Raw genomic sequence first — 16,258 nt, forward strand, 5'->3', positions numbered from 1 at the left:
CGAGGTGGGCCCATGACGGCACCAGGTCCTTGCAGTCGCGAGCGTCATTCACCTCAGTAACAGCACTGCAGCGCACATCCTCCCGCCGCAGATGGACACTTGTCCTTGGAGAATTCAACCGTGGGAATAAATGAAAAAGGAAAAAGCGGAAAAAAGGGCAGCTCAACGAGTGTGGCGCCGCCTAGTGAGTGTCAACAGGTCATTGATACTCTTCCTACTGTACCAGCTGTCTCTCTGTGTCTTCTCTTGCATCATGACTCGGTGCAATCTGTCGGCGTCGATCCCCCTTTTCTCGTCGTCTGGCTGTTTGAAACGGGGCCACGGCCACTGAAAACGCAGCGCACGGCCACACCTCCAGTGCGACTGCCCGACTCCAGAGCAAGCACCTGCACCTGCCCTGGCCCGAGCTCCCCTGTGCCTGCCTGCTCCCAAGGATAAACTACCCGTCCCATTATTTCGACCTGCTCACCTGCACCCTCGCCTCCCCTTATCCTCTCGTCCATCCTCTCCCGCCCTCCACAAATAAAGCCGTGCTTCCCGCATGCTCTCTCTTGCCCGCAACACCCTCAAAAGAGTTCCCAGCTTCCAGGAAATCTTAGACCACGCCTCGTCTGCCTTCACCATGTCCAAGGAAGACATGTACGTCGCCTCTACCACGCCAATTCCCCATTACTCCAACTAACAGCAACAGCAACGTCGACGTTCTCGTCATTGGCGCTGGACCTACTGGTCTCGGTGCTGCTAAGCGTCTCAACCACATCGTACGCTCCGCCAGCTACTCCCCCTCTACCCTGCCCCGCTGACTTTTTCAGAACGGCCCCTCGTGGTTGATTATCGACTCCAACGAGACTCCTGGTGGTCTTGCCTCGACCGACACCACCCCCGAGGGCTTCGTAAGTCTCCCACATTCCAACCCCGCCAAGTCTGGGGGATCTGCTGGAACGAATGTGCTGACCCAGCTGTCCAGCTCTACGATGTCGGTGGCCACGTCATCTTCTCCCACTACAAGTACTTTGACGACTGCATCAACGAGGCCCTGCCCAACGAGTCCGACTGGTACACCCACCAGCGCATCTCCTATGTCCGCTGCAAGGAGCTCTGGGTCCCGTACCCCTTCCAGAACAACATTTCCATGCTTCCCAAGGAGGAGCAGGTCAAGTGCATGGACGGCATGATCGACGCTGCCCTCGAGGCCCGTGTCTCCAACTCCAAGCCCAAGGACTTTGACGAGTGGATCGTGCGCATGATGGGAACTGGCATTGCCGACCTCTTCATGAGGCCTTACAACTACAAGGTGTGGGCTGTGCCTACCACCAAGGTACGTCTTTGATCCTGGGTTCCGCTCAACCAAACGCGCCCTCTGACCTCCACCAGATGCAATGCTCGTGGCTCGGCGAGCGTGTCGCCGCTCCTGACCTCAAGACCGTTACCAAGAACGTCATTCTGCAAAAGACTGCCGGTAACTGGGGTCCCAACGCCACCTTCCGCTTCCCTGCCCGCGACGGTACCGGTGGTATCTGGAAGGCCGTTGCCAACACCCTCCCCAAGGAGAACACCCGCTACGGCCCCAACTCGACCGTCATCAAGGTCGACGCTGATGCCAAGAAGGTCCACCTCAAGGACGGCACCACCATCAACTACAAGCAGCTCGTCTCGACCATGTCGGTCGACTTCTTGGCCGAGGCCATGGGCGACAAGGAGCTCGTCAGCCTGACCAAGGAGCTCTACTACTCGACCACCCACGTCGTTGGTGTTGGTATCCGTGGCGAGCGCCCCGAGCGCATCGGTGACAAGTGCTGGCTGTACTTCCCCGAGAGCGACTGCCCCTTCTACCGCGCCACCATCTTCTCCAACTACTCGCCCTACAACCAGCCCCAGGCTTCGGAGAAGCTGCCCACCATGTACCTGGCCAACGGCCAGAAGACCAGCTCCGAGCCCAAGGAGGGTCCCTACTGGTCCATCATGTTGGAGGTTTCGCAGTCTGGCATGAAGCCCGTCGACGTTGAGAACCTCCTCAAGGACAGCATCCAGGGTCTCATCAACACCGAGATGATCAAGCCCGAGGACGAGATTGTCTCGACCTACCACCGCGCCTTCGACCACGGCTACCCCACTCCCAGCTTGGAGCGTGACGGTGTCCTGAAGCAGCTCCTGCCCAAGCTCCAGGCCCGTGACATCTGGTCCCGTGGCCGCTTCGGCTCCTGGAAGTACGAGGTCGGCAACCAGGACCACTCGTTCATGCTGGGTGTCGAGGCCGTCGACAACATTGTCAACGGCTCGGTCGAGCTGACGCTCAACTACCCCGACTTCGTCAACGGCCGCGCCAACACTGAGAAGCGCCTGACCGAGGGCCCCCAGTACTTCAAGACCCTGAAGCAGTAAATGTGATACCCCTTCACCTGAACAAAACTGCTCGGTTTAGCGGCGCTTGGATACGGCAGGTATGTGACTTTTCCTGGTCTGGAGGACAGCATGATGCGCACTTTCAGAGCCACGTCACGGTTTTTGGGCATGAACGATTAGAGAGGGTCTCAGGATTTTGACGAGGGATGTTTTCTGCTTTTTCTTGGGCACTTTTCGAACCTTTTTTTTCCTTCTTGCCCGCTCCTCTTTTCCCGGCATGCTGGCTCTTTAGAGATAAACCTTTTTGTACCTCTTTTTCCCTTTTGGCCGCATGTTGCATTAGATGGGTTTCTTTTGCAGAGAGCCTCGTTTTTTTCTCCAAACAAAAGATTTGGTGGTGAGATGACAGAGAGAGCATGGATGAAGACATGGGGTAAAGCGAGCATGACTTGTGACTACACAGAACTCCTATGTAGACCGACACGCCTATCGTGAAGGTCGTAGAATAAAAAACAAATGAACATGATTTAGAAAACTTCCGTTGTCTTCGTTGTGTTTTTTTTTTTTTTTTTGCTCTTTCACATGAAACGAAACATGTGTAGACAGGCACGCGCATTACATTGCAGCTCGCATGCAGCTGGGCAAAGGGTAGGTACTGCAATGCATGATGCATGACTGGCTGGGCCCTCTCACGGACGACTGAGGGACTGTGGGCGTGCGGCTGGGGCTGGGGTTGGTGGCGGACCTACCAGACGCTCCCACAGCTACTACCTAGCCCTCCCGCTGCCTATGTACCTACCAGCCATCCCGCTGTAGGTGCTTGCGCGCGCGCATCTGCAACGTCCCGCCGCCGCCGCCGCCGCAACCGCCTGCCGTGTCCGTGTCCGTGTTGACGACGACGCGACGACGACGCCTGCGACGCCTTCTCGACGCCCCTCCCGTGTTGATTCAGCTGATGAGCCCGGCTAGGTGTGCGCTCTCTCTCTCTCTCTCTCTCTCTCTCTCACACAGCTTTGCTCAGCAAGCACGCCGGCACAGCAGCAGCAGCAGCAGCAGCACCACGCCCCTCGGAGTGCGTTGCGTGGGCACTACCTATTTACTACAGGGATGGATCCTTTTGGATTTTTGCAAAGGGAGGTGGAAAATAGAGAATGATATTTGACTGATGCTGTAAGTTGCCACCTGGCGATTACAGTACTGTAGTCAGCACGCCTAGGTGGTTCGGGTAAGCCGAAGCCGAGGTGATTTTTGGCGGTGGTGGTTGATTATTTTTTGGGTGCTGGTGCTGTGTGCTGTCGTCATCGACTTGCTGGGGTGGTTTGATGGAGGCAGGGAACAGGGAGGAGGTAGGGAGCAGGGAGACGCAGCCCGGCTATTTTGTTTGGTGTCGTTGTTGTTGCTGTTTTTAGGGTTTGTGCCGTTTGAATGGACTACACGGGAGTACGAGATGGTACGTCACGGGTGGTCAGAAAGATTGAATGGATGGGTTTGGTGGGAATGGGATGGCAGACGAAGCAGTTGTGAGAGTTGAGATGTTTGCTCAAGTCAATGGTCATGGTGTACATCATTTTCGCTATGCACATGCATGTAGAGAAACTGCACTTGACGTCCAGTCAATCAACGACCCAACGTCATCACCCATGGAAAGAAAAGAAGAAAAGGCACAACTCGACGCACAGAAAGCACCCGTTTCACAAAGTCTAGACCCTAGGTAGTCCCTACAACTTTTACAACCTCTCACGCTCTCCTCTCATTCCGCCAAAACGGTTCACACCGTCCCTTTTCTTTCCACCAATGACGCAGCGCCGTTTGCGTCGTTTCATCCGTTTCATCCCCGTCCGTTCCAACGTTGATCTTCCGTTGCTCGTCTACCTCTGACAACGTCTTCACTGCTGGCTGGCTGGCTGGCTGGCCAAGCGAGCCAGACGGGAGCACCGCCTCATTTCGTATGGGGGTAGGGGTAGGGCGCGCCAACTACCCCCTGCGTGTGTACTTGCCTTGTTCTGGGGCAAAATAGCTACATCTCCCTTTCACACTCCGCATGCTCGCGATTCCGCAGGACCAAGAAAAGGAAGGATAGGTGGTTTGCTGCGCAGCATCGCGAGACGTGGTGGACAGACGGACAGATGGATACGCGGTTGAAACGGGAACGGATGAAACAGCGTGTCTCAGGCGCGCGTTGCTTGCTTGCTTGCTTGCTTGAATGCTTGCATCGCGTGTTGCGCCTTGCTTAAAGCACTCTTGTGGTAGTGTGGCCTTTTCGGAATGCCATGTTCACTGCCTGGACTGGACGACCACTGGGTCTCTTCTGGAGCAAGTCCAGAGACTCTCTCCCAAACCATGCCGTCCTTGCTTTGCGACACAAGGTCGAAACAGCCTTGGTCGAGCTCTGCCTGCCTCCGTCTGGTTTGGTTGGTGGGCAATGGATTGGTTCGTTTGCTCGCTCGCCGGGCGTCAGCATCCTCGCAAACCATGGTGCCTCGACCGGTTTGGTCGACGGACAATAGCAGTGGAGGGGAAGGGATAGAAGCGGATTCGCCATGGTCAGGGTGGCTTCTCCTGTCCATCCAATTCTTCTCACGTCGTTCCTCCCTCTCCCTCTCCATCCATGACATCCATCAACCTCACGTTGCCCACCCGACAGCTCTCCAGCAGCGCGTCCGCATCGCATCCCAACTCGCTGCGCACGCTCGCGTCGACGTCGCCGTACAGGTACCGCCCCCCGCGCATCGCGGCGATGATGGCGGCGGCCTCTTGACACGACATTTCGAGGCCTCTTCTGCATCCTTCCGCTGCGGCGACAGCTGCTGGGGTGGACTTGGTGGTTGAGCTTGGGATGGCGACGGCGGCCCGTGGTTGCGTGGTGCTGGTGCAAAGGGGAGGCATGTTGGGACTGATGTTTTGATCGACGTTGAGACTCTGCAAAGACGGGTGCCAGGACTGAGGGATGACCGGTACGTTTCCAGGCATATGGACAGGAGTCGTCGTCGTCACTCCTCCGTCTCCCTCACCAGGCACGATCAACTTGTCCCCTGCCATGGCCCTTTTTCTCACCCACCCGTCAACCTCACCCTCCTCGACTCCCTTCAGCGCCAGCAACTCGCGGAGCAACCGATTCTCCTGCGCGACGCTGCGCGCCGCCTGCTGGAGCGCCAGCGACGCCTGGATGCCGCGTTGCTCGTACGCTGCGATTTTGGCTTGCAGTTCGGCGACATAGGATTTGTGAGAGGCGCGCGAGCGACGTTGGTTTTCGCGGAGGCGGATGGAGGGTGGGATGCTGGATTTCTACAGGAGTTCAGGTGAGTGTTGAGCGAGGAAGATGGTCGCGAAGGTGGACGTGGTGGGGAGGGGCGGTCGGCGAACTAACCTTGCGTGCCATGGATTCGAGGTGCGCTGCGGAGCTTGGTAGTGGTGCTGGCGTGAGACGATGTTGACGAGACAGGAGAGGCCGGCAATGTCAACAGTTTGTCAATGTCAAGGCCACGAGAAGTGAACGGCTTAGAGGAACTTGTGGTGGTTAGCCATCGCTAGTGCTGCGCGATGGTCTGCACTACTACTCCAAAGAACCCTGTCACTAAACCTGTCCGCCAATCAGAGGCAACCAGTGACAGATAGATTCCCTTTTGCTCTACTGCAACAACATTGCCACCAACAGCTCTGTACAAGAAGAAAATCCAAATTGCAAAACTTTAATGTTCATTCTTTGCACTTTGAAATTGGAACATAGTTGCGCCAGCGTTTCCATTGCAACTCCAGCCACGCAAACCCAGCAATATGAGTTCGCCAAACGAACCTCCCGCCGTTATTGCTCCTGTCGATGCCTACAAAAAAGCCCATGATACGACGCTTCCGACAGTGTGTTTCTCTGATCCAGAAAAACAAGAACCGAGTCCAGCAAACACCAACACGCAAAAGGCATCTGCCTTCCAGTCCCTCGGCTGGCTAGACCGCTTCCTCGCAGCATGGATCCTCCTCGCCATGGCGGCGGGCATACTGCTGGGCAACTTTGTCCCTGCGACTGGACGTGCACTGCAAAAGGGCGAGTTTGCGGGAGTTTCGGTTCCCATTGGTGCGTCCTACACACGGGGCGTAATTGATGTTGATGATGCCTCACTGACGATGGGACTATGCATGTAGCGGTTGGACTGCTCGTCATGATGTACCCGATCCTCTGCAAAGTGCAGTACGAGACGCTCCACCGCGTCGTGCGGCAGCGGGGCCTATGGATCCAAGTCGGCTTCAGCGTCGCCGTCAATTGGATTGTTGCGCCGCTCTTCATGGTGCCATCTCCCATTCCCCAACCCAAGGACACGAAGCTAATCACAGCAAATGCAAACAGCTCGGTCTCTCCTGGGCCTTCCTGCCCGACAAAGATGGCCTGCGCACAGGACTCATACTGGTCGGCCTGGGCCGCTGCATCGCCATGGTGCTCATCTGGACAGGACTCGCCGGCGGCGACGGCGACTACTGCGCCATGCTCGTCGCCGTCAACTCGCTGCTGCAAATGGTGCTATTTGCGCCGCTCGCCGTCCTCTTCATCCGTGTCATCAGCCGCGAAAGCAGTTCTCTCGATGGCGTCTCCTACTCCACCGTCGCGACCAGCGTGGCCGTCTTTCTGGGCATCCCGCTCGGCGTCGCCGTGCTGACGCGCGTGGTGCTGCGGAGGCTGGCCGGGCCCGCGTGGTTCGAGACCGTCTTTTTGAAGTGTGTCGCCCCGTGGAGCCTCGTCGGCTTGCTCTACACGATTCTCGTCCTCTTCGCCTCGCAGGGCCGGCGCGTCGTCCACCAGATTGTTGCTGTTGTCCGTGTGGCGGCGCCGCTGATTGTGTATTTCGTTGTCATCTTCTTTTTTACGCTGTGGGTGACGCGGCGGGCGCGTTTTGGATACAAGTTGGCCGTGACGCAGAGCTTCACGGCTGCGAGCAACAATTTTGAACTTGCGATTGCTGTGGCTATTGCGACGTTTGGTCCAGGCAGCGATCAAGCACTCGCAGCAACAGTGGGACCGCTCATTGAGGTGCCAGTACTGCTTGGTTTGGTTTACGTGGTGAAATGGCTTGGAACTAGATGGAAGTGGGACAATTAGAGTTGCTGTCGTGGTCCACGGCAGTCTCCTGAATGTGCTACTGTCAGCAGTGGCGAAATCAATATATCATGTCCAAGATCTTCAGCTTCGTCGGCTTAATGGGACTGATGCAGCAGAACCAACTTCGTTACCAAAAATAATACACACCCAACTCCTTGTCCAAAAAAATCCAACATGATTACCTTAAATCTTCAAACATAGCCTCGATCCAAAAAATGACTAGACTTAATCAAAAATCGCTAGTCGCCTTTTGGCGGTGACGGTCTTTTCAACGGATGCGCCTCAGTGTTCAACACGTATTCGTCCAAGCTGATGACGCTCGGGTCCTCAAACAGCAGGTAGAAATACTTGAGAGTCTCCGAAAGCCAAAAGCTCTCCATGCGATCCGCCTTCTCCACTTTTTGCGTGGTGACGTCGTCGAGGGCCGCATGGGCAATCTTTGTGCGAGTGAGCCGGACAATGCGCTCAAACATGTCCCAGCCATGCTCCTGCAGCGTCTCGTTGCCGGTGACGCGATACAGCACAAAGACCGACTCGATGGCCTCGGGCCGCAGGATGTAGCGCGGGTCCGAGATTTTGGCGATGCCCTCGCGGAGGTGGTGCTTCTCAAACAGCGACTCGGCAGAGTTGTGCGTCGTGCCCGTCTTTTCCACGTCGGGCGCGTACGCCGCCTCGATTGCGTCGCGCCACTTTTCGTAGTCCCAGCCGCACTCGTCGGCCGAGTCGCACGGCACCGTGTACATGATTTCCGGCATGACACCGTTGACGTTGTTGTCGTATGCCCACAGGCAGCCGTGCGTGAGCTTCCAGCCCACGTCGACGTCTTCTTCTGACTTGAAGATTTTGCCGGCAATGGCGAGCATGCCGCCGGCGAAGCACGTCAGATGTTGGTTCTTAGGCTCCAGCCACACCTTTTGCGGCGGCGACTTGCCGTCTGGGCTCACGTCGCCGACCATGAGTACTGAGTCGTTTTTGGGTACCATGGGGCGGTAAAGCATGTACTTCTTGATGGGAGAGATTGCGTTGTCGTAGAGCTTTTGATACTGGGACGTGGCACCACCGAGGAGGATGTGTTGCTTTGGAAAATTAGAAGAGCGCGCACAAAAGGGGAAATCCATACCTTGGGAAGATATTCGTACATGGAGTCGGCCATGCCACCAATGGTGAATCCACTGTTAGACTTAAAGTCCAGCGTCTTGGCATTCACCACGACAGGCCACAACCCCGGAAGTTTTGTCTGGCTCTGCTGTTCCTCGAAAAGCTTCATGATCCTCTCAATAGCATCGTAGTATTTGGGGTCTCCGGTAACCTGGCTCAAGCGTGTAAACTCCAGGGTCAAAGATCCAATTTCGGCCAACAGGACAGTGTCGTCAGCCTCTTGCTTGGCACCCTCTGCGGCTTCCTTGAATTTCCAGCGGGTGATTGGCATGTGGTTTGGCGTGTCAAAGGCCTTGTACAGCATTTCTCCCATCTCTTTCGCCTTTTCCAGCAGAATCGGAAACTTGGAACCGCTGATATCGTACGCGGCGAGGAAGCCACCAAGATATCGAATGGTCGTCTCAAAGACATTCAACTCTTCGAGCGAACAAGTGCTGAAGTCTATCAAATCAATGTCTTTGATCGAGTCTTCGAATTCTTGATGCAGTCCCATGATCCATAATGTATCCAGCGAGTCGATGAGCGTTGCAGCCCATCCACCAAAGGTATTCAAAGTCCCGCCAGTGAGCGGAGTGACCTCATCACTCAACCAGGCCTTTTTCTTGTAGCCCAGCCACGCATGCTTGAACTCTTCCCTGACGGCTGCAGTACGCTTTTGGCGCCGGTCACGTGCTTCAGACGTCTCGTCATCGGGATTGAAATCGTACTGGATGCGTGGAATCTCGGTGCCAGGCTTGATCTCGGGCAAAGCAGCAAAGGACGAGAGGGGATAGTGATGGGTGACGGTGCTCCAGGTGAATTTTGGATGTTTGCCGGCGGGCTCTAGTTTTGTTTGGTCGTCGTCGGACGGGGTTGAAGCGCCGATTGGAGAGGCGGGCGCCGCCGGAGCCGGAACGCGCCAATTACGAGGTTGATGCGACAGGAAAAGCACAAAGACGGCGAACGCACCAATGGCCAGAAAAGCCTTGCGCCTCGCGGCCACCATCTTGCGTTGCTGCGTCGAGTTGGTTGGACGTCGATGCCAACGGGCGACGTCTGAGGTCGGTTACTTGACGACGGATTAAGGTGTCGGGTCGTGGCAAGGCCATCCTGTCCTCAATCTGATTGGCACACGGTTGTGCCCATCAAGGGCGTGCGTTTGTTGGGCATGACGACGGCTCATGGCCATCTATCCCCTTCATTCTTTGGAAAAGCATCGCAGCAAGGCGATGGAATTTTTTCGATCAAGGTTGCGCGACGGCCCCAGTGGAATGTCAGGCGCAGTCCTGCAGCAGCAGGGGCGGCAGCAGAAGAGCGGCCAAACGCCGGCCATGACAGGACACGATTCAACTCCATCATCCGACTGACACTTCCTATTTCAGCTATCCATCGCGCTGCTAGTCCTACTCCTCCTATTCTCTGTACAACGGCTGACCATTCAATCCGGATGGAAAGGATTCCGTCGGATGCCGGACCAAACCGACTTCTTGCCATTTCAATTGACCAAGGCCTTTCTCTTGGCGGCACGTTTCCGCTTTTTGGCTGGTCTTCACGACTACTGCCGCGAAGCTGACCCATCATTTGCTGATTTCCGCTGTAGTACATTGGCACTCCGAGCTGGAGCTGACAAATCGGACGCTCGATTCCGAACGTGATCGAAGAGGGTCGATGTGCCTGATCGTATTGCGATGGTTCCTGTCTTTCATGCGAGCCATTGTCGAATCAGAGTTCACCATCCTCGGATTTATGGCGCTGAGGTCGGTGATTGTAGCTGTTGTGGATCTCAAAGAGAAGACACGTACCAACGTCTGATGTCATGGATCGCACCAGTATAGACAAACCTCTTTGAGGGGCTTGCCTATATCAAGCTTGACCAACCTCTCGTGTTCTTGACTGACATTCAACTCACCACTGCATCATCTCAGCAAGTGCCAACTCTTTCGAAAACATCAAAATGTCTGCTCTTAAGCCTCTCGTTCTCTACTCTCACACCACCGGCCCCAACCCCTGGAAGGTGGCCATCGTCCTTGAGGAGCTTCAGATCCCTTATGAGACCAAGTTCCTTGAATTCCCGGCCATGAAGGCTGAGCCTTTCGTCTCGATCAACCCCAATGGTCGCGTTCCTGCTCTTGAGGACCCAAACACGGGCGTCAAGGTTTTCGAGGTGAGTGTTTTCCTTAGCATGTTGCTCGAGTCATGGCTAATCCTTTTTCAGTCGGGCGCCATTCTCGAATATCTGGTTGAGACTTACGACAAGGAGGCGAAGCTGCACCACACCGCCACATCTGAAAAGTACTTGGAAAAGTCATGGCTGCACTTCCAGATGAGCGGACAGGGTCCGTACTGGGGCCAGAAGGCCTGGTTCACCTACTTCCACTCGGAGAAGAACATCACCAGTGCGATTGAGCGCTACGGCAACGAAATCAAGAGGACCCTCGGAGTCATCGACGCGCATCTCAAGAAGACGGGCAAACCTTACCTCGTTGGCGACAAGATTTCGTACGCGGACCTGGCCTTTATCCCCTGGCAATCGGTCTTGGGCTGGCTTCTTCCCGACTTCGATGCGGCAAAGGAATTCCCAGAGTGGTCGAAGTGGAACCAGCGCTTGTTGGAGAGGCCGGCCGTGAAGAAGGTCCTGGCCGAAAAGGCGGCTGCTTCTCAGAAGCATTAAGAGGGTGCTTGGAGGTGCATACGAACCATAATGACAGTCCATTTCTCTTTTTCTAATGCATTTCTGAAATGGCCATCTCTTGGGTATCTGCATTCGGGGAGGACGTGGTCCGGCCACGACTTGAAGTGGCGTCGTCAGTCGTATTGCGTGATTAGTGCCCCTCCCCCACATCTCTCTCCACAACTTTTCAACACCTTCTTCGCCTTGTGATCGTCTCTACACCAGTCGATGACTGAGTTGACAGCGATAGTATCAGTGTCTCGTCCACGTCTTGGGTATGAGTTGTTTCCTAAGTTATCACCCGCCGTTCTTCGTCTCGCACAACCGCTTGGGCACCATACTAACGACCGCTGGTGCATTAGGTGTGTCTGCTTTTCGTCCAATTGTCAACGCCTGATAGCCAGAGGTCTCGATGCATACCAACGTCATTGCAACAAAACAATTTCGATCAGATCAAATCGAAGCTTTTTGCAGGGTACCATGTCCTCAGTCTCTCAGCTTCAGCGTCCACGACTGCATCACGGCCGGTGTTTCATGCGCCACACCCAGCTGAGGATTTTGGGTCGTCTGTCGTCATTTGAAGCGCGTCCGCTTTTCCTTTTGCTGTCCAACATCCCACCTTCTGGCAAAATGACAAGGATGCGACGCCGATCGGTGCCCCAGGAACGCTGCAGCCGGATCAGTCACCATCTTTGCTCTTGTTGGGCTTACCTTTGAGCGGAAATGCTGATCACAGATTTCAACCCGGCGCACACCTCTCGTGGGAATCTGGCATCGCCATGATAGAACGAGCACTGCGGACTCCGGAGATGCTATCGACAATGATTCGACCTTCCAAAATCGCATTTCTGCAGGCATGATGTTTCCATTGTCCATGGGATGATAGACATCGCACATTCTGCGACCTGGCGTCTCCTCAATCGACTCACCTTCCAGCTCTGGATACTTCGTCTGGTATTGATAAGGCATCAACAACAGATTGGCCTAGCCACCACTTTCTCCTAAAGGGAAAGATGCCTCATGCACGGAAAAATCAGGTCACACAGCTAACCAGAATCGCCACGGTACCGCCGTTCAAAAATCGCGTATGCAGGTTCCTGCACCATCCAGATCCAGTCTTGTTTCATGTAAGCATGCAGCGGACAATTGTCGAATGTTGGACGAGTAGAACAGGAAGTCCAGTGGATGCAGGCTCTATATTACTTGCAGTCGCGCACGGCAACCCAATCACATCCCACGTCACAGTACATGCGCAACCGCCGGCACGTTTTCAAAGTTTGCACAACTTGCGCGCTTGGTGCGAGGTCGGCATATTTTTTCAAATCGGCATCGGTATAGGAGTCTCGGGGGTGATCACAATCACGTCCCAGCCGATCCCATTCATGAGTAGCAGGCCGGTCCTCCCGGGCTTGAGGTGAGTTTGCAGCCTCGAATGTCCGCGATGCCCCCGTCTTTACTGTGATCGCTGCCACTTGCACCACAATGTATCCCACGTGCAAGCGGATCGTCATCGTCTCGGCATTGCGACTGGCAGGTCTCTCGGCCTCCTTGTCGCTATCACCAAGCAACCGACAGGGGGCGGCTACAACCACCAACTCGGATTCGAAGGAGCGCCACAGCATCACACGGGACGTTGACCTGAGTTCTGGGCCCGAACGACTGCAGAAAAACTGGACTATTGGCACAGCCGAAGCAACAAGGCACCGCGCCCAGCTGGGCCGTCCCGGAAGTATGAAAGAAAGCACCAAGGTGGCTCTCGTGGCTTGCGGGATCGTACCTTATCAAGCTGATAGGAACGGCCGAGCCAAGAACCCCCCACGGGCCGAATGCCCTTTTACGATTAAGGTTGACCCAGACATCTAAAAAATAAGGTTATGATGGCGTCGGACGCCGCGCCCCTGCAGCTGGCGCCTTGAAGCAGGCACTCGAGAATTTTGAGGCCTTCTCGGAGGTGGCCTTCCAGCGCAGGAAACATGAGCGCTCTAGCGACTTGTTTCAAAGAATCTGCTGTGAGGTCGAGGTCCCGCCATGACGGGCAGCCGGGGAGATTCCCCAATGACGATGGAGCGGTCCATCACCGACTTTTGTCCTCGCACGGCGGCCCATGCGCTCAAGGCTGATTCTTGCCTATCTGGGGTCCGCTGAAAAAGAAGAAGGCAAAATCCTGTCACGACCTCACTCATGTACCTGTACATCGCTCTGTCAGGCGGCGCCTGCCGTCCGTCTCGCCTCGAGCAAATGCCCTTGACGCTGACAACCTCTGCTTGGCGCAGCATACGAGACGACGATTGACATCATCTACGGATCAACGTTGGACGGACAAAAGCACGTTTTTTCCGCCCTTTTCTACGCCTTCGACTGTTGCTCGTCTGTGGGGTCAATATAGGTACACGGATCTCCGGGAGACATTCCGCCGTGGCATGTTGACCCGTCTAGCGCCTGCAGGTTTGCTGTTGGCCGTTCGGTGGTGAGTGGTGGTCCAGGGCGCTCGGTGGCTGAAAGGGCTCCTGCTCGTCCGTGCACAATCCCAACCTCACCGAAGACACAACACCGCGAAGAGTCCGGCCTCCATCAAAACCTGACGCAGGAAACAGTGTCGTGTTCGCAAGGCACCTCGCTTCGACTGAAGCCTTTGAGAATAAAAATTTCCGAGAGGGACCTCCTGGCACCTAAAGGCTGTGCCTGACTACAGGGCTGTAACACGACGTCAGCCATGTGTTTTCAGATGGACTTGACCAAAGTCGTCAGAGGCCAATGGTAAGCTTATCAGCGTCAAGCATAACAGGGATCCGAGCGGGAAGCCGGGATATGCTGCAGGAGAATCTGGAAAAACAACCCACTTCCGTCCAGAGGAGAAAACAAATCAACACCTGAAAGATGCTCTGCATGTAAGCGGCTTTGTTTTACATCTCGTCTCAAAAGCAGCATGGAGCAAGCCAAGCTGCCGTGGACCTCTGCAAGAGCAAGGCGCGCAGGTCTCTCTGCATAAGGCGGAAGTGACAGGCATAACGGGTCCATGGTGTGTGTCCCATTCTGTGCCCCCACATCATGAGCGAATTCTGCTCCAGCCTTCGGCGATCTGCTCACAACAGCCAACAACGTGCCAGGCCCGCCGCTTTCGCTGCGCACTGATGGGCACTAGCGCACCCCAATTGCCAATGGCCAGCACATGGAGCGGTGGAGTCTGCGGCGCACCATGCCTCTCTGAGCCCGCCCACGAGCGGAGCCTTGGCTGAATCAAGTCCTTTTTCTACACCTGGTTGGCCCGCCCTGGTATAAAGGACATTCCGCCCTCAAACTCCGCCTCACCGACCGTTGTTATTGTCAATCGCTTTCAAAAAGGTGATATACATCAGTCACCAGACGTCTACTCTCTCTCACGGACACTCTTTCCTCGGCCCACGACCATCCAATCCTTGGACGTTGATCACTGAACCACAAAACCCCAGCAAAAATGCAATTCTCCCTTGTCGCCCTCCTTGCAGCCACGGCTGCTGCTGTTCCCTTCAACAGCTCCATTGAGGCTCGTGGCCTCAACGAGACCTCTGCTCTCCTTCCCCGCGGTCTCAATGTCACCCGCGTCATCGAGCCCCGTGGCTTGAACGACTCTTCCATCCTCCTCTCCCGCGGTCTCAACGACACTTCCGTCCTCATCGGCCGTAGCGCCAACATCAGCGTTCGCAGCTACAACGTCACCAAGAGGGGCGAGTCTGCTACCTTCCCCCGCGTCAACCTCCCCAAGCCCGTCTCTGGCATCTTCGAGGGCAACAAGAACATCCACGCCCTGCCCAACAAGACCACCGAGGCCGGCGTCAAGAGGTCCTACGGCAGCTTTGGCACTGGTACGCCATTCCGCGCGTAAAGCACGAGCATGCTCTTATACCATCCCGTTCCCCAAGAAAAATAAATCCCAAAATCGTCCATTTTTCCACGATGAATAAAAAACCGCGAACGTTTACCGATTCGATTTTCTCTTTTCACCAGGCTCTGGCGAGGAACCCCAACGACAAGACGCTCTAAGACGAGCCAACGACACTGCGGCCTTGGTCTCCCCGCCGCAGCCTCCTGCTCCTGTCTCCGCTGTCATTCCCGAACCCCCAACCAACGCAACGACCCCTTCTCCTTGGAAAAGCCCCCTGCGTCGTCTGCAGCGCCATTTTCGTCGCCAACAGCTTCGTTTTCAAGCCCAAGCCCAAGACCAGGCCGAGTCGCAGTCCAGCAACGCCTCCACTGCTGCCAGCACGCAAAAAAGGAAAGCAGACGCGAACGCAGCCCCCGCAGCCGCGGCCTGTGCCAGCTCAGGAATGGAGATTTGGAACCGTTGCCTATTCTGAGTCTTGGGCTCCGGGTCATCTACAACATCCTCTCAGTCCCGAGTTTGCTTTGCCATTAGGCGCCTCTCGCGAGCACGTCGGCGGCAACGGCGATGGTGGCGGTCTTTGCGCGGTCGATACGACGACCGGCGGCAGGGCCTCCACTCTGACGCGCTGTTGCCGCTGCTTCTCGTGCGGCACCGAGGCAGTGGTGGTAGCGGCAGTAGTGAAGCAGTGCGCTGGCGCACCAGTGGCCGCCAACACTGCTTCGACTGCTGTCTCTACTCCCACTTCCGATGGCGCTCTTCCTCCTGTTCCCTCCTCACCTCCTTCCGAGCCCCTCGAGGTTTGTGCGGCCGCCATGGCCGAGCGCGAATTGCCTTCGCTGAGCGGTTTGGGCCGCGGAAATACTTTGATCTCGCTGTGGGTGGCGACGCTCTTCATGACGCTCTTTTGCGATTACGTTTAATGCGGCTTTTTGTTTTTGGCATCATCTATTGTTTTTCTGTTTTGCATATCTGGAAGCTGGTTCATGATATCTCTACCTGTTGGATGGTTGTTGGGCTTTTCCTGTCTTTTTTGCTTGCTAGATTTGGGCTCAATATCATCACCTCATTTCAAACACTACGAATCGGTGTCTCATGATGCATTTCTGGCGTCTAGTGTTTTCAAACGGCAGTTCGATACCGCAATTCTCATCTTGCTGAG

General features: G+C 55.6%; 8 protein-coding genes across 8 annotated transcripts; 5 read left to right on the forward strand and 3 right to left on the reverse strand.

Moving 5' to 3' along the window:
- The first annotated feature begins 209 nt into the window (after positions 1–209).
- On the forward strand, positions 210–2,878 carry BKA78DRAFT_325048 (uncharacterized protein). The gene is made up of 5 exons (XM_066889339.1): positions 210–639; positions 692–761; positions 813–893; positions 968–1,318; positions 1,375–2,878. The coding sequence occupies exons 1-5, from the start codon at positions 542–544 to the stop codon at positions 2,380–2,382; spliced, it is 1,608 nt and encodes a 535-aa protein (XP_066739726.1). The 5' UTR covers positions 210–541; the 3' UTR covers positions 2,383–2,878.
- BKA78DRAFT_40829 (uncharacterized protein) lies at positions 2,435–3,095 on the reverse strand. Its single transcript, XM_066893142.1, has one exon. The coding sequence runs from the start codon at positions 3,014–3,016 to the stop codon at positions 2,486–2,488; it is 531 nt and encodes a 176-aa protein (XP_066739727.1). The 5' UTR covers positions 3,017–3,095; the 3' UTR covers positions 2,435–2,485.
- A 1,825-nt stretch (positions 3,096–4,920) lies between these two features.
- On the reverse strand, positions 4,921–5,722 carry BKA78DRAFT_356524 (uncharacterized protein; the record flags this gene model as incomplete). Its single annotated transcript, XM_066892072.1, has 2 exons — positions 4,921–5,628; positions 5,711–5,722. 2 exons carry the CDS (start codon positions 5,720–5,722, stop codon positions 4,921–4,923), a joined length of 720 nt encoding a protein of 239 aa, XP_066739728.1.
- A 599-nt stretch (positions 5,723–6,321) lies between these two features.
- Positions 6,322–7,429, forward strand: BKA78DRAFT_257822 (sodium bile acid symporter family-domain-containing protein; the record flags this gene model as incomplete). Its single annotated transcript, XM_066885221.1, has 3 exons — positions 6,322–6,412; positions 6,481–6,623; positions 6,683–7,429. The coding sequence occupies 3 exons, from the start codon at positions 6,322–6,324 to the stop codon at positions 7,427–7,429; spliced, it is 981 nt and encodes a 326-aa protein (XP_066739729.1).
- A 239-nt stretch (positions 7,430–7,668) lies between these two features.
- On the reverse strand, positions 7,669–9,572 carry BKA78DRAFT_333573 (class I alpha-mannosidase; the record flags this gene model as incomplete). The annotated part of the gene is made up of 2 exons (XM_066890100.1): positions 7,669–8,505; positions 8,550–9,572. 2 exons carry the CDS (start codon positions 9,570–9,572, stop codon positions 7,669–7,671), a joined length of 1,860 nt encoding a protein of 619 aa, XP_066739730.1.
- An 839-nt stretch (positions 9,573–10,411) lies between these two features.
- Positions 10,412–11,348, forward strand: BKA78DRAFT_40892 (glutathione S-transferase). Its single transcript, XM_066893143.1, has 2 exons — positions 10,412–10,730; positions 10,782–11,348. Exons 1-2 carry the CDS (start codon positions 10,521–10,523, stop codon positions 11,235–11,237), a joined length of 666 nt encoding a protein of 221 aa, XP_066739731.1. The 5' UTR covers positions 10,412–10,520; the 3' UTR covers positions 11,238–11,348.
- Positions 11,349–12,719: 1,371 nt separating this feature from the next.
- Positions 12,720–13,100, forward strand: BKA78DRAFT_299378 (uncharacterized protein; the record flags this gene model as incomplete). The annotated part of the gene is made up of 1 exon (XM_066887044.1): positions 12,720–13,100. One exon carries the CDS (start codon positions 12,720–12,722, stop codon positions 13,098–13,100), a length of 381 nt encoding a protein of 126 aa, XP_066739732.1.
- A 1,591-nt stretch (positions 13,101–14,691) lies between these two features.
- BKA78DRAFT_356528 (uncharacterized protein) lies at positions 14,692–16,019 on the forward strand (the record flags this gene model as incomplete). Its single annotated transcript, XM_066892073.1, has 2 exons — positions 14,692–15,095; positions 15,608–16,019. The coding sequence occupies 2 exons, from the start codon at positions 14,692–14,694 to the stop codon at positions 16,017–16,019; spliced, it is 816 nt and encodes a 271-aa protein (XP_066739733.1).
- Positions 16,020–16,258: the final 239 nt, after the last annotated feature.

The sequence above is a fragment of the Phyllosticta capitalensis genome (genome assembly GCF_038381095.1).
Source record: "Phyllosticta capitalensis strain CBS 128856 chromosome Unknown BKA78scaffold_11, whole genome shotgun sequence".
Classification (NCBI taxonomy): Eukaryota; Fungi; Ascomycota; class Dothideomycetes; order Botryosphaeriales; family Phyllostictaceae; genus Phyllosticta; species Phyllosticta capitalensis.